Source organism: Pleurodeles waltl, chromosome 2_1 (assembly GCF_031143425.1).
Source record: "Pleurodeles waltl isolate 20211129_DDA chromosome 2_1, aPleWal1.hap1.20221129, whole genome shotgun sequence".
Lineage (NCBI taxonomy): Eukaryota > Metazoa > Chordata > Amphibia > Caudata > Salamandridae > Pleurodeles > Pleurodeles waltl.
In genome coordinates this window covers 30,387,087-30,407,470 of record NC_090438.1, presented here as the reverse complement: position 1 = coordinate 30,407,470, position 20,384 = coordinate 30,387,087, and the positions used below count along the sequence as shown (strand labels likewise).

Below are 20,384 nucleotides of genomic sequence, written 5' to 3'. Positions count from 1 at the left end.
TAAATATGAAGATGGTGATGACATCACCAAATGGTTCACAGCTTTTGAGAGGGCTTGTGTAACCAGAAAAGTGAACAGATCTCACTGGGGTGCTCTCCTTTGGGAAATGTTCACAGGAAAGTGTAGGGATAGACTCCTCACACTCTCTGGACAAGATGCAGAATCTTATGACCTCATGAAGGGTACCCTGATTGAGGGCTTTGGATTCTCCACTGAGGAGTACAGGATTAGGTTCAGGGGGGCTCAAAAATCCTCGAGCCAGACCTGGGTTGACTTTGTTGACTACTCAGTGAAAACACTAGATGGTTGGATTCAAGGCAGTGGTGTAAGTAATTATGATGGGCTGTACAATTTATTTGTGAAAGAACACCTGTTAAGTAATTGTTTCAATGATAAACTGCATCAGCATCTGGTAGACCTAGGACCAATTTCTCCCCAAGAATTGGGAAAGAAGGCGGACCATTGGGTCAAGACAAGGGTGTCCAAGACTTCAACAGGGGGTGACCAAAAGAAAGGGGTCACAAAGACTCCCCAGCAGAAGGGTGATGAGACAACCAAAACTAAAAATAGTAAAGAGTCTTCTACAGGCCCCCAAAAACCTGCACAGGAGGGTGGGCCCAGAGCCTCTTCACAAAACAATGGGTACAAGGGTAAAAACTTTGATCCCAAAAAGGCCTGGTGTCATAGCTGTAAACAGCATGGACACCAAACTGGAGACAAGGCCTGTCCCAAGAAAGGTTCCACTCCAAACTCCCATCCAGGTAACACTGGTATGGCTAGTCTCCAAGTGGGATCAACAGTGTGCCCAGAGCAAATCAGGGTCCACACTGAAGCTACTCTAGTTTCTGAGGGTGGGGTGGATTTAGCCACACTAGCTGTCTGGCCGCCTAACATGCAAAAATACAGACAGCAACTCTTAATTAATGGGACTAGAATAGAGGGCCTGAGGGATACAGGTGCCAGTGTCACCATGGTGACAGAGAAACTGGTTTCCCCTGGCCAATACCTGACTGGAAAAACTTACACAGTCACCAACGCTGACAATCAGAGAAAAGTACATCCCATGGCAATGGTTACTTTAGAATGGGGAGGGGTCAATGGCCTGAAACAGGTGGTGGTCTCCTCAAATATCCCAGTGGACTGTCTGCTTGGAAATGACCTGGAGTCCTCAGCATGGGCTGAGGTAGAGCTAAAAACCCATGCAGCAATGCTGGGTATCCCTGAACTGGTGTGTGTGAAAACAAGAGCACAATGCAAGGCACAGGGTGAAAAAGTAGAGCTGGAGTCTGGAAAAATGGCCCAGCCTACCAAGAGAACAGGAAAGTCAGTTGGGAAACCAACTGCAACACAGCAAAAGAAAGGGAACCTCTCTTCTCAGGAAGAAGTTCTGCCCTCTGAGGGAACTGAGCCTTTGGGGCTTGAACCTTATCAGGTTGAGCTCTTAGGCCCAGGGGGACCCTCAAGGGAGGAGCTGTGTAAGGGACAAGAAACCTGTCCCTCTCTTGAAGGCCTTAGGCAGCAAGCTGCTGAAGAGTCCAAGGGCAAGAAAAATGGAACACATAGGGTCTATTGGGAAGATGGACTCCTGTACACTGAGGCCAGAGACCCCAAACCTGGTACCACTAGGAGAGTGGTAGTGCCTCAGCTGTTCAGAGAGTTCATCCTAACATTGGCCCATGACATTCCCCTTGCTGGACATTTGGGACAAACCAAGACGTGGGAGAGGTTAGTCAACCACTTCTACTGGCCCAATATGTCCAACATGGTTAAGGAGTTTTGCCTCTCCTGCCCCACCTGTCAAGCCAGTGGTAAGACAGGTGGGCATCCAAAGGCCCCCCTCATTCCACTTCCAGTGGTGGGGGTTCCCTTTGAAAGAGTGGGTGTGGACATAGTTGGTCCACTGGAACCTCCCACAGCCTCAGGAAATATGTATATCCTGGTAGTAGTGGATCATGCTACCAGGTATCCTGAAGCTATTCCCCTTAGGTCAACTACTGCCCCTGCAGTAGCCAAGGCCCTCATTGGTATCTTTACCAGAGTGGGTTTCCCTAAGGAGGTGGTGTCTGACAGAGGTACCAACTTCATGTCAGCATACCTAAAGCACATGTGGAATGAGTGTGGAGTGACTTATAAATTCACTACACCTTACCATCCACAAACTAATGGCTTAGTTGAGAGATTCAACAAGACATTAAAAGGCATGATCATGGGGCTCCCAGAAAAACTCAAAAGGAGATGGGATGTCCTCCTGCCATGTCTGCTTTTCGCTTACAGGGAGGTACCACAGAAGGGAGTAGGGTTCTCACCCTTTGAACTTCTGTTTGGTCATCCTGTAAGGGGACCACTTGCCCTTGTTAAAGAAGGCTGGGAGAGACCTCTCCATGAGCCTAAACAGGACATAGTGGACTATGTACTTGGCCTTCGCTCTAGAATGGCAGAGTACATGGAAAAGGCAACCAAAAACCTTGAGGCCAGCCAACAGCTCCAGAAGTTTTGGTATGACCAAAAGGCTGCACTGGTTGAGTTCCAACCAGGGCAGAAAGTCTGGGTTCTGGAGCCTGTGGCTCCCAGGGCACTCCAGGACAAATGGAGTGGCCCTTACCCAGTACTAGAGAGGAAGAGTCAGGTCACCTACTTGGTGGACCTGGGCACAAGCAGGAGCCCCAAAAGGGTGATCCATGTAAACCGCCTTAAGCTCTTCCACGACAGGGCTGATGTCAATCTGTTGATGGTAACAGATGAGGATCAGGAGGCAGAGAGTGAACCTCTCCCTGATCTTCTGTCATCAGACCCAAAAGATGGTACAGTAGATGGAGTGATCTACTCAGACACCCTCTCTGGCCAACAGCAAGCTGATTGTAGGAGAGTCCTACAACAGTTTCCTGAACTCTTCTCCTTAACCCCTGGTCAGACACACCTGTGTACCCATGATGTGGACACAGGAGACAGCATGCCTGTCAAGAACAAAATCTTTAGACAGTCTGACCATGTTAAGGAAAGCATCAAGGTGGAAGTCCACAAGATGCTGGAATTGGGAGTCATTGAGCGCTCTGACAGCCCCTGGGCTAGCCCAGTGGTCTTAGTCCCCAAACCTCACACCACAGATGGAAAGAAAGAGATGAGGTTTTGTGTGGACTACAGAGGGCTCAATTCTGTCACCAAGACAGATGCTCATCCAATTCCAAGAGCTGATGAGCTCATTGATAAATTAGGTGCTGCCAAATTTCTAAGTACCTTTGACTTGACAGCAGGGTACTGGCAAATAAAAATGGCACCTGGAGCAAAAGAAAAGACAGCATTCTCCACACCTGATGGGCATTATCAGTTTACTGTTATGCCCTTTGGTTTAAAGAATGCCCCTGCCACCTTCCAAAGGTTGGTGAATCAAGTCCTTGCTGGCTTGGAGTCCTTTAGCACAGCTTATCTTGATGATATTGCTGTCTTTAGCTCCACCTGGCAGGATCACCTGGTCCACCTGAGGAAGGTTTTGAAGGCTCTGCAATCTGCAGGCCTCTCTATCAAGGCATCCAAATGCCAGATAGGGCAGGGAACTGTGGTTTACTTGGGACACCTTGTAGGTGGAGGCCAAGTTCAGCCACTCCAACCCAAGATCCAGACTATTCTGGACTGGGTAGCTCCAAAAACCCAGACTCAAGTCAGGGCATTCCTTGGCTTGACTGGGTACTACAGGAGGTTTGTGAAGGGATATGGATCCATTGTGACAGCCCTCACTGAGCTCACCTCCAAGAAAATGCCCAAGAAAGTGAACTGGACTGTGGACTGCCAACAGGCCTTTGACACCCTGAAACAGGCAATGTGCTCAGCACCAGTTCTCAAAGCTCCAGATTATTCTAAGCAGTTCATTGTGCAGACTGATGCCTCTGAACATGGGATAGGGGCAGTTTTGTCCCAAACAAATGATGATGGCCTTGACCAGCCTGTTGCTTTCATTAGCAGGAGGTTACTCCCCAGGGAGCAGCGTTGGAGTGCCATTGAGAGGGAGGCCTTTGCTGTGGTTTGGTCCCTGAAGAAGCTGAGACCATACCTCTTTGGGACTCACTTCCTAGTTCAAACTGACCACAGACCTCTCAAATGGCTGATGCAAATGAAAGGTGAAAATCCTAAACTGTTGAGGTGGTCCATCTCCCTACAGGGAATGGACTTTATAGTGGAACACAGACCTGGGACTGCCCATGCCAATGCAGATGGCCTTTCCAGGTTCTTCCACTTAGAAAATGAAGACTCTCTTGGGAAAGGTTAGTCTCATCCTCTTTCGTTTGGGGGGGGGTTGTGTAAGGAAATGCCTCCTTGGCATGGTTGCCCCCTGACTTTTTGCCTTTGCTGATGCTATGTTTACAATTGAAAGTGTGCTGAGGCCTGCTAACCAGGCCCCAGCACCAGTGTTCTTTCCCTAACCTGTACTTTTGTATCCACAATTGGCAGACCCTGGCATCCAGATAAGTCCCTTGTAACTGGTACTTCTAGTACCAAGGGCCCTGATGCCAAGGAAGGTCTCTAAGGGCTGCAGCATGTCTTATGCCACCCTGGAGACCTCTCACTCAGCACAGACACACTGCCTACCAGCTTGTGTGTGCTAGTGAGGACAAAACGAGTAAGTCGACATGGCACTCCCCTCAGGGTGCCATGCCAGCCTCTCACTGCCTATGCAGTATAGATAAGACACCCCTCTAGCAGGCCTTACAGCCCTAAGGCAGGGTGCACTATACCATAGGTGAGGGTACCAGTGCATGAGCATGGTACCCCTACAGTGTCTAAACAAAACCTTAGGCATTGTAAGTGCAGGGTAGCCATAAGAGTATATGGTCTGGGAGTCTGTCAAACACGAACTCCACAGCACCATAATGGCTACACTGAAAACTGGGAAGTTTGGTATCAAACTTCTCAGCACAATAAATGCACACTGATGCCAGTGTACATTTTATTGTAAAATACACCCCAGAGGGCACCTTAGAGGTGCCCCCTGAAACTTAACCGACTATCTGTGTAGGCTGACTAGTTTTAGCAGCCTGCCACAAACCGAGACATGTTGCTGGCCCCATGGGGAGAGTGCCTTTGTCACTCTGAGGCCAGTAACAAAGCCTGCACTGGGTGGAGATGCTAACACCTCTCCCAGGCAGGAATTGTCACACCTGGCGGTGAGCCTCAAAGGCTCACCTCCTTTGTGCCAACCCAGCAGGACACTCCAGCTAGTGGAGTTGCCCGCCCCCTCCGGCCAGGCCCCACTTTTGGCGGCAAGGCCGGAGAAAATAATGAGAATAACAAGGAGGAGTCACTGGCCAGTCAGGACAGCCCCTAAGGTGTCCTGAGCTGAGGTGACTCTAACTTTTAGAAATCCTCCATCTTGCAGATGGAGGATTCCCCCAATAGGGTTAGGATTGTGACCCCCTCCCCTTGGGAGGAGGCACAAAGAGGGTGTACCCACCCTCAGGGCTAGTAGCCATTGGCTACTAACCCCCCAGACCTAAACACGCCCTTAAATTTAGTATTTAAGGGCTACCCTGAACCCTAGAAAATTAGATTCCTGCAACAAGAAGAAGGACTGCCCAGCTGAAAACCCCTGCAGCGGAAGACCAGAAGACGACAACTGCCTTGGCTCCAGAAACTCACCGGCCTGTCTCCTGCCTTCCAAAGATCCTGCTCCAGCGACGCCTTCCGAAGGGACCAGCGACCTCGACATCCTCTGAGGACTGCCCCTGCTTCGAAAAGACAAGAAACTCCCGAGGACAGCGGACCTGCTCCAAGAAAAGCTGCAACTTTGTTTCCAGCAGCTTTAAAGAACCCTGCAAGCTCCCCGCAAGAAGCGTGAGACTTGCAACACTGCACCCGGCGACCCCGACTCGGCTGGTGGCGATCCAACACCTCAGGAGGGACCCCAGGACTACTCTGATACTGTGAGTACCAAAACCTGTCCCCCCTGAGCCCCCACAGCGCCGCCTGCAGAGGGAATCCCGAGGCTTCCCCTGACCGCGACTCTTGGAATCCCAAGTCCCGACGCCTGGGAGAGACCCTGCACCCGCAGCCCCCAGGACCTGAAGGACCGGACTTTCACTGGAGAAGTGACCCCCAGGAGTCCCTCTCCCTTGCCCAAGTGGAGGTTTCCCCGAGGAATCCCCCCCTTGCCTGCCTGCAGCGCTGAAGAGATCCCGAGATCTCTCATAGACTAACATTGAAAACCCGACGCTTGTTTCTACACTGCACCCGGCCGCCCCCGCGCCGCTGAGGGTGAAATTTCTGTGTGGACTTGTGTCCCCCCCGGTGCCCTACAAAACCCCCCTGGTCTGCCCTCCGAAGACGCGGGTACTTACCTGCAAGCAGACCGGAACCGGGGCACCCCCTTCTCTCCATTCTAGCCTATGTGTTTTGGGCACCACTTTGAACTCTGCACCTGACCGGCCCTGAGCTGCTGGTGTGGTGACTTTGGGGTTGCTCTGAACCCCCAACGGTGGGCTACCTTGGACCAAGAACTGAACCCTGTAAGTGTCTTACTTACCTGGTAAAACTAACAAATACTTACCTCCCCTAGGAACTGTGAAAATTGCACTAAGTGTCCACTTTTAAAACAGCTATTTGTGAATAACTTGAAAAGTATACATGCAATTTTGATGATTTGAAGTTCCTAAAGTACTTACCTGCAATACCTTTCGAATGAGATATTACATGTGGAATTTGAACCTGTGGTTCTTAAAATAAACTAAGAAAAGATATTTTTCTATACAAAAACCTATTGGCTGGATTTGTCTCTGAGTGTGTGTACCTCATTTATTGTCTATGTGTATGTACAACAAATGCTTAACACTACTCCTTGGATAAGCCTACTGCTCGACCACACTACCACAAAATAGAGCATTAGTATTATCTATTTTTACCACTATTTTACCTCTAAGGGGAACCCTTGGACTCTGTGCATGCTATTCCTTACTTTGAAATAGCACATACAGAGCCAACTTCCTACATCGACTTACTCATTTTGTTCTCACTAGCACCCACAGGCTTGTAAGCAGTGTGTCTGTGCTGAGTGAGGGGTCTCTAGGGTGGCATAAGACATGCTGCAGCCCTTAGAGACCTTCCTTGGCATCAGGGCCCTTGGTACTAGAAGTACCAGTTACAAGGGACTTATCTGAATGCCAGGGTGTGCCAATTGTGGATACAATGGTACATTTTAGGTGAAGGAACACTGGTGCTGGGGCCTGGTTAGCAGGGTCCCAGCACTCTTCTCAGTCAAGTCAGCATCAGTATCAGGCAAAAAGTGGGGGGTAACTGCAACAGGGAGCCATTTCTTTACAGGATGTCAATCTAAACATGGCCCTGTGATGAATTAAAAGTAACTTACCAGTAACCATAGCTGTCCTGCATGGGAATCTAGATAAGATTCACCTGCAGTCCTCCCTTTCGTCATGTTTGTGTTCTGACGTAGTGTCCTGCTCGTGTGCTGGCAGTCGAGCGTAAAGACGTTCCTCCGTGTCATTAAATCCAGTGACTTGAAATGTAATTTAAGGCCTATCCACTGCTTACTTTGAACCAGTGTTTTGCAGGCAGGCCCACAACCCCTCCCCACCCCCCCCTCTGCTCCCCACCCCTCCCTCTGGCCTCCCCCCTCCCCCCCCCACCCCCCCATCTCATCAGACTTCGAACAAGAATGAGAGAAACAGAAAAGGGGGGAAAGAAGGAAGAGAAAAGCAGAGAAAGAGTGACAACGCAGAGATCAAAAATAACCGTCAAGAGTGGGATAAAGAGGCAGAGTGTTTGGTGGTGGATGAAAGAAGATTGAGGTGGAATTAAGACTGCAAAGGCTTCTGAGCAGATATTGGGCCCGGACATTTTTTTTTGTTTTTTTTTTTATTTGTTTTTTTATACTAAACACTAGTTCTATCCCTATCTGAGCAACCTTGCAGGGGCTGTATTTTTGAAGTAGTAATTTAATGAATAATCATGCTCCCTAAATTTATTTATTCAATACTTCTCTCGTCATTTGTAGTATATACTCCAGGTTTCAGCCATATGTGAAGTTATTAAGTTACAGTTTGTGTCTTCAGTCCTCAGGAATAGTGTTGAGTGCTCCCCAGATTATGATCCCTAGCCCCTCATTCAAGCAGTATACTGACAATACACCATATGCACCAAAGCATTTTCAAAATTTTAGACCTCACCAGGAGTTTAAAAATGTCTCCAGAATTCCCCCCTTTGGAAGAATATTGATGACCATGAGGTCCTTAGGCCGCAAAAAATGGAGGGTATTTATTTTTTGCAAGGCCATTTGATGAGTCCCAGTATGTTGGGTAGTTTAGTTACTTATTGTCGAGTACCGTTGGCTGGTAGTTGACTAGTAGTTTGCATCCTTTGATTTAAAATACATGTAATTGTTCCCAAATGGTCTGAAAAACACTCTTGCCGGTTATTTTTGATCTCTGCGTTGTCACTGTTTCTCTGCTTCTCAAGGGAAAGTCTCTCTTGTTTGTGAGATCCTGCGTTGCCCAGGCCTGGCCCCAGACACACACCAGGGGGTTGGAGACTGGCTATTCAGGTGTGAGTGACCACCCCTCCCCTCCCTCCTAGCACAGATGGCTCATCAGGATATGCAGGATACACCCCAGCTCCCTTTGCGTCACTGTGTAGAGAGAGGTGCAAACAGCCCAACTGTCAAACTAACCCCAACAGGGAATCCACAAACCGGCAGGCACAGAATGGTTTAAGCAAGAAAATGCCTCTTTTCTAAAAGTGGCATTTTCAAACACAATCTCAAAACCAACTTCACTAAAAGATGTATTTTTAAACTGTGAGTTCAGAGACCCTAAACTCCTAATTTCTATCTGCTCCTTAGGGGGATCTGCACTTTAATCATATTTAAAGGCACCCCCACATGTTAACCTATGAGAGAGATAGGGCTTGCAACAGTGAAAACCAAATTTGGCAGTATTTCTCTGTCAGGACATGTAAAACACATCAGTACATGTCCCACCTTTAAAATACAGTGCACCCTGCCCATGGTGCTACCTAGGGCCTACCTTAGGGGTGCCTTACATGAATAAAAAGGGAAGGTTTAGGCCTGGCAAGTGGGTACACTTGCCATGTCGAACTGGCAGTTTAAAACTGCACACCCAGGCAATGCAGTGGCAGGTCTGAGCCATGATTACAGGGCTACTAATGTGGGTGGCACAACCAGTGCTGCAGGCCCACCCGTAGCATTTGATCTAAAGGCCCTGGGCACCCCTAATGCACTTTACTAGGGACTTACTAGTAATTCAGATATGCCAATCATGGATAAGCCAATCAACAATACAATTTACACAGAGATCATATGCACTTTAGCATTGATTAGCCGTGGTAAAGTGCTCAGAGTCCTAAAGTCAACAAAAACAGGTCTGAAAAATTAGGAGGGAGGAGGCAAGAAGATTGGGGATGACTCTGCAAAAGGGAATACGTCCAACGGAGAGATAATGAGAGGATCATAGTGTGGGTAGCAGTGGGACGAGGGAGATAAGATAAGGCTAACAGTGTGGTTTAGAAAGGCTTGGTTGGGGTCAGAGCTGCCACGAGTGTTCAAATTAGGGTTAGGGATAAGATTGGGGTTACAGTATTGGTTAGGTTTATAGTTACAGTGAGGGTGAGTCAAAGGATTAGGGTGAACAATGAGGTTAGGGCCATAGTGTGGTTTAGGTTTAGGGTCAGGGGCACCATGAGCGTTACCATTAGGAGAAGGGATCAGATTAGACTAATAGGGTGGTTTAGGCTTGTGATCAGGCCTGCCCTGAGGGTTACCATTAGGGTGAGAGGTAAGATTGGGGTTATAGTATTGGTTAGGCTTATAGTTAGGGTGAGTGAAAGGATTAGGGTGAACGACGAGGTTAGGACCATATCGTGGTTTAGTCTTGGACTTGGAGTTACCGTGAGGGTTAGCAGTAGGTTGAGGGAGTAGATTAGGCCAATATCTTGGGTTAGTCTCGGACTTGGTGTCGCCGTTAGAGTGAGGGATAAGGTTAGGTTTATCGCTGGAGTGAGGATGAGCTTTAGGTTAAAGGGGAAGGTGTGTACCACAGCCAGAGATGGGGTCACGGTGAGGGATGGAGCTGGGCTAGAGTTTAAGGCTTAGTGTAAGGGTTAATGTTAGGGCTGCGGTCGAGGGGTGCACGTTAAAGAATAGGAGTTTGATTATGACATTCATTATAGAAGTAGGGAATTCAAATGTTTTTCTCCAATATTTCATTCAAACTCCTTGCATCAAATCCTCTGGCGACTGAGTACTGGACATATATCTATGCATGTGTTTATGTATATATAGCTAGATGCATAGAAGTATAGATAGATCGATCCCGATATTTGGTATGTTGAGATTTCAGAAAGCAGGCATATGTAAACAAGAATTATCAAATCCATTAGTCTGGCCTTGACAAACCTGCAATTTGTATTTATTTATTATTATATGCTATAAATGATAAAGTAATAAAAAGTAAATAAAATGCAAATTAAAGAGAGCTAAACAGTCTCTAGGACAGACCTATAAAAAGGACTGCTATGGAGGTATAAAACTGTATTACTTATGAAGTAGGAAATAACTTGTTTTATGTCATTCTGCAGGGTGGCATCAATGCAGCTTTGGGGAACATGGAATCGGATGACTGGAGATGGCACTTCTATGACACAGTGAAGGGCTCGGATTGGCTTGGAGACCAGGATGCCATCCACTACATGACAGAACAGGCACCCGCCTCTGTTATTGAGGTAACATAAATGTCACATGAACATTTGGCAAGGCAGAAGGCTGCCAATACTAGAATTTATTTAAATTAGTTTGAACCTAGTACCTATTCTTATCTATTATGTCACCTTCGTCTAATTAGATCACCGCTGGCACTGATGTGAATGTGGATTAAAACTGGTGGCCCTTGGTTCAGAGAGAGCGATGCTGTCTGCATTCCACTTTCTGAATGAGACTTGTAACAGCATTACTAGGGCTAAAGTTAGAAGTGTTTCCAAAATGCTTTTTTATGGCTAACATGTAGTATCTGTATCTACCAAAGTATACTAATACTTTTACTTGGACGTGGTCTTCAGCTGCATGTGCTATACTCTCTGGTTCTTTGCAAGTACTGGTACTGCAATCACGCAGCTGTAGGGTGTAGACGAACACCATCATACCATATCATTAGGCTGGCCTATTTTCAGTGTTTAATTTTTGTGGCTTTCTGTGGTATTTTCTCCTTGATTTTGAAACCTTTTGAAATTGGTACTTGTGTTTATTAAGCTGTCTAACCCCCAAAACTTGTTTTTTTGTAGTGCTTGTTATAAAGTACATATTTAGTTAAGAGGAGATGTAATACAGGGTATGTAGTCCCTTCCCATTGGCATTGTGGCCAGTGCACTCGTTAGACAGTTTTAAGCATAGAAGGCTGTGTATTGCACTCACTCACACCCATTACCCACTCTCCCATATCCTTACCTCTCATGGTCACTCTGTCTGGTTTGCAAGACTATTACTGGATTAAAAAATAAGAGCGCTATATTCAATTGTTTTAATAAACAGATTCCTGGATACATTTGGGGTTCATTCATCTCCTTCATACTGAATATTATGAGATTGTAGGGTTGATCAACCCTGTCTACTGCATCCAACCTTGTGAAACCTTTAAGGTTTTGAATTGCACCAAATTAATTTGGAGCCCTGCATTCGAAGGCGCCTGAGACTTGATGCTTTAAGAATGCATGCTACTGCTTTTCTACACTTTTTGCCTCACTACATTAAGGTGCTACTGCTGTTGTGTGGACATCCATAGCTGCCAAGTGTCCCCACGGCAAATAACCCACTTTAAGTCAGTCCTGACCTTTTTATACACATCGCATTTTATACTGAACTTGCGATTTTGCTATTAACATTGCAACTGTGTGCTCAAAAACCCGGGAGTAAAACACAGTTGGGTAAAAAGCCAGGATTAGCTTAAAGTATGACACATTAAAATGAGACACCTTGTCCCCATGAATTCTGTTGTTATGTGGAGAGTCTGGTGTTTCACCACTATCATAAATGTATGGTGAAACTACCCTTTGTCACAGGTATCTGTGGCTGGGATGTTAGGCAGTTGACCTGATATAAATTTCTGACTTGGTAGGAGAGGGCTGATCTATCAATTTACCCGGCCTGTGCTTTGGGTCAGTGAGCTAGCACATATTGCCAAGATTCTTATAAACCTGCCATTTCAACAGTCAGCAAACTAATTAAACACTGCCAGAAGATCAAATATGTTAATATTTCCCGATTCTCTCCACCTCATTACCTAGTTAGACCGGACTTAAAACGTTTGTAAACCCTGTACCTTTAACTCAGGCACACAAAACTGAAGGAAACAAATGGAAGAAACAACAACAATATTTTTGTGACAAAATTTAACAACAAAACTCAAGCAGAATAATCTTAGACCAATCTTTCTGCATTTAGCTTGTACTAACAAAGTTACATTATGTTGTCTATCGGGAAGAAAAAAGGTGGGCTCATTCCCCCTCACTTCCTTTCTTTGAATGGCATTTTATTTTGTGATTGTGCAGGTGTTTACCAGTGTTCGTATGTTTACAGTGATGAGGGTTGTTTCCCTTTCTGTCAGGTTTCATCAGTTATTCTAGGTTTACACATAAAGGTTAGCCTGCATATAATGATCGGCACCCTAGTGCACAATGTAGCTCTTTCGGTTTAGAAAGAATTGTCTTTTCCTCCCCTCTGGGGAACACACAAACTCATCTGTGGGACTTATTTTCCCCTTCCCAACCACACAAGGGTTTGCTGGCCTTGATTTGCTTGGAGAGTACCCCCGTACCCACCTCCAGATCATACCACCAAATCATCTGCTCAAAACATGTCAAGATAAATCAAAGGATTTGGAGCTTAGAGGTGTTGATGCTGTGCCCAGCTGTTTTGCTTTTCACTAATGACCGATCTGACAAAAATCTCTGGAATGCACTTCTTAGTCCAAAGAAGACATTTATTATTTCACTACGCAAGGTTCCTAAAAGGAGATTAGCATGTTGAAAGCACACATTTGAAAATAGTCACAACAATGAAATGAAAACATACCAAAATGATTCTCCACTGCAATATACACAGCAAGTATATGTATCTATATTATATTGCAAAGCAAATAATGAATTAAAAACGCATCATTGTAGGGCCTGTCAGGTGCTTCATCTTTCTTATGCCAGCAAGCCGATGACCCTGTTCGACTGAGAGAAAGAGAGGTCTCCACCCTCACGGGAACTCTATATCAGGCATTCGACGTCTGAACCCTGATTGAGGCCAATTCAACCCTCACTGTTGCATTGGGTCTTTTTGTATCTTAAAAAACCAAAGGAGCTTTCTGGAAAAAACCCTCATTTTGCGATTCAAACATGCTGGCTAGTTTAGGTATGATTTGAAAATAACACGTTGGGGTTTGGCCACAATCCCAAGATGTCAAGTCAAAACAAGGCCGTTCCTTGCTGTCTGAGTACATCCTTATCAACCAAAGCCCTAGGTGAGAAGCACGAAAACAAGACAGAATACACAGTTTATAATGTGAAAAATTACGAGTAGCCTTTAACATGGCAGTGTCTAATGCTACGGTAAAGTCAATAGGCAGAATGAGTCTAGGGCTAAACTGAATACAAAATGTAGTATGTAACTGGTGAACACTGGACAGCTAATCCAGGTGCAAAGTGGTGCAACACAAAGTCAGTGGTCAAAACACATATTTCACTACATCAGCACTCAAGACAGATTGGTGTAATTATACAGTGCTTGCTCGGTTTCAGGGGTCCAAGAGCATTGTAACGCTAGAGTTCACAGAATGGATAAGGCAGGTTAAAACTAGCATTTTGAAAGAAGAAACTTGCTGACACGTTTAAATTCAGGTATAATGTGGGTTACATTTTAGGGTACATTTTAATTTCAGTATGCCTGCTTTAAGGGTTATACTCTGCTGTGAGATTTCATTTAGAAAGAAAGGACCAACATCTCTCCATGACCTTTCATGTCGGCATTGCAACATAAGGTTTCTGTTTATTTTGTGTTGTGAGGGTTAGTACACGGTCCAAGACTGCTGTATACTGGAGAAATGCCAGTTAAACTACTGGATTGTGTGTTTTATGACTTAATTTTGACACTATTTGACTTAGTTATATGTAGATGAATTAAAATTATTTTCAATATTTGTAACTGATTTTTAAAGAACACAAGGTCAATATTGCTAGAAAGAATAAATAGTATTTTACACAAAAAATCACATTGAATGTAGCCGCTAGGAGAAAATAGTCACAAAAGTTACTTGTGTGTGCATTTATTTCTTATAGAAGACCAATATGACTCATTTTGAGGAAATCTGAGTGGATTCCTTGATTCAGAGAGCATTCCCCAATAGTTATGATGATGTGAGTATTATGGTACCTAGGCCAGTAGGGTGGTGACTCTAGCACATTGATGCAGCTGCTGTACATAGAATTGTTATGAAATAAGCCTCTGCGGCTCAAGATTCACTTCCGGTTTTTGACTGCAGTAATAAAAAAGACTGCAGTAACAAAAATGTAAGATAAAGGGATGGTGACAGTGTAGGTGTAGCTTTGCTTGCCGAAAGGTATGTTATGGTATCTGGGGGTGTGAGTTGATTCTTCTTAAATTGTGGTGTGTTGGATCCCTTTTGGCTAGTGGGAGGAAATGTTCCCTTGGTTCAATAAGGTCCCATTTAAAAATACCCAAAGCCCCTGCCTGTCTGGATCTGTGTACCATCCAAGGGCTAACTTTCAACATAGATGAAACATCAGTCCTTCAAAGTTAGATTCTTTTTTCTAGAGGAAATATCTGAAAATAGTGAGAGAATCTCCAGCAAACAGTGTATGCAATGCTCGTGTTAAGTGTTTGTCTGTTGGTTTGCGCGGCCTCAGCTGCAGTTTGCAGTCACACTGTTTGCTGATGCGCTAAGAGTCACTCACAGTAATGTGCAGCTGCTCATTCTGGCGAAGGGACGTGGGAGATCTGATTGAGACCACAGTACTTTCAAAATGCAAGTAAGGTGAACAGCTCAGAGAATGATGAATGTTCATATTCAATCCAAAATGACTCTTTACTTTGTGATTATCAGCTGGAAAATTATGGCATGCCTTTCAGCAGAACAGAGGAAGGAAAGATCTACCAGCGTGCCTTCGGAGGGCAGAGCCTCCAGTTTGGCAAAGGAGGGCAGGCACATCGATGCTGCTGCGTGGCAGACCGGACAGGCCACTCGCTGCTACACACCTTGTATGGCCGGGTAAGGTATTCAGTGCTTTGATAGTACAATATCACAGGATAGTTGTAGTCTACTTCATGGCTTGAATCTGCTCTAGATGTTCAGCTACTGCATTAATTTCTAGCACAAGAGTTGAGCAACAATCCACTGTTATAGGTAAGCAACTTCCCTCCAGGGTCGCACTTCTTGAATTTCAGTTCTTTCTGCTGCACAGGCAGTGGTTGGATGATGCCGGACCCCTTGTGCGTATCCTTCCTTCATGAGACAAGGCTTTAATATTCAGTACATTTGTGAATATTTGAGCCATGTCAGCCCCCAAACTGATGTACTTTCAGGAACCATGCACCTTCAGCTTTTTTCACATTATCTTGTGTGCAAATGTAATCCTTTGTTACACTGCACGATCCCGTCTTTAAATCACTCAGTCTTTTCTCAGATTGTATCACTAGATGGTGAACAACTGCATCCACCCAGGTTTGGCCAAAACGATCAGTGCTTTGCTTTTCTGGATGAATAATTAGCATACCTTTCAAGATTCCTCAGATGTCTCGGGCTGTAATGATTTGTGAGCTGTCATAAGTTGGAACGCTTAGAAATGCCGAACATTCATCCGCACTAAAACTTCACAAAGGACTGAAAGAGTATTTTCAACATGGAGGGAGAGTTCTGCATCATAGGAATCTTCATTGATAGTCATAAACATTAGAATAATTCCCCTCTGCACTCTATTACCCTGTAACACTTCTTTAACAGCTGATTTTATATTATATCGTACTAATTCATCAGAAAGAGTGGTCACTACAACATATCCAAATGTATTGAACAGTTTCTGAAATTCGATCCTACGCCAGGTTTTCTGAATGCAACTGTAAAAGGGGGAGAAATCAAACCTTTCCTCAAACTACATTGCAGCACCTTTGTTAAAACCGTTTTGTGTTATGTATAATAAAGAAGGAAAAGTGCAACCCGGTAGATGTGCCTTGAAAGAGTTGATATTGTGTCCTGTCCCTTTAAGGCTCCAGTTGCCTCACTGAGTCAGTTCTTGTTTTCTGGCTTGTGTGACGGGGATACCAGAACAGGAGTGTGGAATTTAATAAAATATCTACTTGTCCATGGGACAGGTTGCTTCATAAATCTACATGTCCTGTAAAAACATCTACTTGTCATTTTGGTACCATGTAGTGTGGCGACAAATTATGGCAGCAATCTCCATTATATAAGAGTTCTGATAACAGCCTCTTTGATTATGCCATGGCTAACGGTATAGTAGGTTTTGAATACTAGCATTTTTTTTTTATTTTGCCACCTATATGCCGCTCTACATACAGGAGCTTAAAGAAGTTCCAGGGTTGGAATGCCCTTTTGAGTCTAATGCAAACCGACTAACTGGTGTGTTTTTAAAGGTTTTTACCAGCTCTTCTCTAATCTTTTCCTGGAAAGGTTGAAAATGTACTCCTGACAAGGTTCAGAAGTAAAACTTCTTCCAGGGTTGGGGAAAAAGTGGTTGGAGGGAAAGTGAACACTTAACAGATTTTCGCATGAGCAAATCTACACATGCATATTTGCTTGTGGTAAAATATAGTTTACAAATATTTTCTAGGAGTACGATCTCCTGGTCTACTTCTGTAAATCATTGTGAATTCATGAGATACGTAAATTTGCAATAATGCAAAGACAAATACCATGGGTGCTCTTTTGTGACTTTAAGAATTGAGTCGTTTTGTTCAGTACCATGAACTGCTATTGGCGATGTGTGCTTTTTGAGACAAAATTTGTTTTGATTTTTGCCAATGTTTTACAATAGTGAGGGCCCAACAGCTTTTACAACAATAAATCTTTACAAAAGCCATGTCAAAACAAGACACACAGTGATAAAATCAAAGGACTGACCACCAATGCCAGACCTATTGGCTTTGTCAATGCTTGTTTATTTTCACGTTTCCCATAATCTTGTTGAAACTGGTTACACTGACTTTCCATTATGAATGTTTTTTTAAATGCTACCATACTTCAACACATTTTTCTAAACAATGCGTCAAAGAAATGGTATGTAAAATTTCACTTTAGTAAAACTTTTTTTCTTGTTGCATTTATTTGTGAACGATTTATTTTGAAAGCAAAGAATCAACAATTTTACTGTCTACCTTCTACAAATATTTGCATTTTAAGAGAACATTCTGGAGCATTTTACCTAGCGTCATATTGTTGAACTTTTTTTTCTAGTAAAAAAGATGTGTACATCATTTACAGACAGTAGTGCAGTCAGAGCTTACACATTTATTTAAAACGCTCACCCTAATAACAAAGGCCTTGCATTAATGAACCATAAATACAAGTTCGAATAGCAATAACATATGGACACAAATATGACCTCAACTGCAGAAAAAACCTTTCCCTGTTCCATTATGTAGAACTGTAATTAGGCAGAAAAAGGGTACGTGCTGCAGGGAGTTGGGCCTACTTGTCCCAAGGACAAAATAAATCTAGAAACTTGTTGTCCTTGACCCTAACAATATGTCCTGTGCAACGGGCTATAGGAATTCCACATCCCTGCTGGGAACACATTGGGTCTTTTCACACCTTAATTTTCTTGCTTTCGCTCAACATCTTTGAAGACTAGCTACAATATTAATTTGTTTTCTTTTGGCTTCTGAAATATTTTTGTCAGTCAAAAACGCCATCTTACTTTGTGTAATGCTCCTCGTGGGAAGAAATAAGTGGTTTCATCCCACACAAGGTCTGTGTGGTATTGCATGCCTTCTCTCTCAAGTGTGTTACTTTTGTTGAAAAATGGCCAAAAGGAACATTTAATTACAGGGAGTGCATATGACGGAGAGGCAAACCGGATGACCTAAGACCTAGAGAATATCAGAGAAGGGCTCCATGGAAACTTAAGTTCCACTCACAAAGTGGCAAGATCTCTTTTGGAACCCTCATAGGCCAACTCGGAGATAGAAAAGATGAAAAAAGGCAAGAGAGGACCTCTCAACTACTGTTCTCACAACCAGCTGACCAATTCATGGTTGAAGACCATGGTGTTGCCATTGAAAGCATCGAAACCAACATCCTTGCTGTTAAAAAGGTCAACCGCAAAACTATTCCTACATTATCATCATCACCACTCAAACTTTTCGAGGCACACATCACAAGAGACAACAAAGCTCCCAAAGTAGCTAACGGCGTCTCACTCTCTGTCCGTACAGTTTACTAGTTTGACATTTTGGTAGTAGTCCTTTCTTCACGTTGCAAGGAAGATGCCCGTTGACATTTTTGCCAACATTCAAAAAGGGGCTTAGACTGTCGTCTGTGGTGGAGACACTTTTACAACCTTTGTTACCTCCAAGGTTTAGAATACCAGCTGAAGACCCTTTTCAAGTTACTCTGGTATCATTTAATGTGCCTTGCTCCTTGGATCATGTCTTGTATGACATCTCTGCCTCAATAAGGAAGATGATAATGTCTCCTGGTCAGCCTTGGGAACTTTTGCCTTCCCTCAAGATTCTGCTTCTCCTGGAAGGAGGCTACGTACACATTGGACACCAAAGAAGAATAGAAGGCATACATCACCATCTCCTTCTCCATCGTAATCCCATTCGTCAAGGGATTCCTCATAGTTCTATCCTCACACAGCACCTCTTTCCTCCGCAACAGAAGTCTCAGGAGTGGATAATAGTACTACTTTTCACAATGTGTTGGTTAGAGAGGTGGCTACACTAAACATCCCCCTTGACACACTGCAGACCACAGAGCTGGTGATAATGGAGTCACTGCAGTCAAGGCCGCCTCTCCCATTGGTTTCAGGTTTGTAGGGACTGGCTGAACAAAGGTTTTTGACATTGGCAGTGAAAACAGCTACACCTTGGCTTATGAAGAAACAAGACTCCTCCTCAAACTCTAGAGCTTGTCAAACCGAACCAGAATCTGTCCTAGTATATTCATCAGACATAGAAACGTGTTGACACCAGAAATATCTCCCCTACCTGAAAAAGAGAACAACAGGATGGACACTTAGGGGTGAAAAATGTGTGGCACAACAGCCACTGCATTAAAAAGTTCCAGCACTCCTCTTGCATTATGGCTGGACTGAAAATGTTCTCCCATGACCCTCTAGAACATCGCAGAGAAGACTTTAAAGAAATGAAGAGAGAGGCAATCAGTGCTGCCGTTGAAGCAGCAGAATGACCAGCGGCTAGTTATCGACATGGCGTCACTATCCGACCATCCCCATGGCTGAGACTTGCATCTTTAAAAGCAGATGCGCAACTGAAGGTTCTAAACATATGCTACTTTGCCTCCTCTCTGTTTGGCCAGCATAGAGAAGAAACGATGGCCAGGATATGAAATAAGGCCAAAACATTAAAGGCAGTTGTAGGAGGCTGGACTGGCTTGTAGTGAGTACCAAGGGGTACTTACACCTTGCACCAGGCCCAGGTATCCCTTATTAGTGTATAGGGGTGTCTAGCAGCTTAGGCTGATAGAAAAGGTAGCTTAGCAGAGCAGCTTAGGCTGAACTAGGAGATGAGTGAAGCTCCTACAGTACCACTAGTGTCATATGCACAATATCATAAGAAAACACAATACACAGATATACTAAAAATAAAGGTACTTTATTTTTATGACAATATGCCAAAGTATCTCAGTGAGTACCCTCAGTATGAGGATAGTAAATATAAACAAGATATATGTACACAATACCAAAATATGCAGTAATAGCAATAGAAAACAGTGCAAACAATGTATAGTCACAATAGAATGCAATGGGGGCACATAGGGATAGGGGCAACACAAACCATATACTCTAGAAGTGGAATGCGAACCACGAATGGACCCCAAACCTATGTGACCTCGTAGAGGGTCGCTGGGACTGTAAGAAAACAGTGAGGGTTAGAAAAATAGCCCACCCCAAGACCCTGAAAAGTGGGTGCAAAGTGCACCTATGTTCCCCAAAGAGCACAGAAGTCGTGATAGGGGAATTCTGCAGGAAAGACCAACACCAGCAATGCAACAACGATGGATTTCCAGACGAGGGTACCTGTGGAACAAGGGGACCAAGTCCAAAAGTCACGATCAAGTTGGGAGTGGGCAGATGCCCAGGAAATGCCAGCTGTGGATGCAAAGAAGCTGCCA

General features: G+C 44.4%; 1 protein-coding gene across 1 annotated transcript in view; it reads left to right on the top strand.

Annotated features, from left to right (window-relative positions):
* The window catches only part of SDHA (succinate dehydrogenase complex flavoprotein subunit A), a 123,116-nt gene that overhangs the window by 43,943 nt on the left and 58,789 nt on the right, over positions 1–20,384 (top strand). Inside the window, exons 4-5 of the mRNA XM_069209154.1 lie at positions 10,594–10,737; positions 15,114–15,278. Of these exons, the coding sequence (XP_069065255.1) occupies positions 10,594–10,737; positions 15,114–15,278 (309 nt within the window). The remainder of the gene's footprint in view (positions 1–10,593; positions 10,738–15,113; positions 15,279–20,384) is intronic.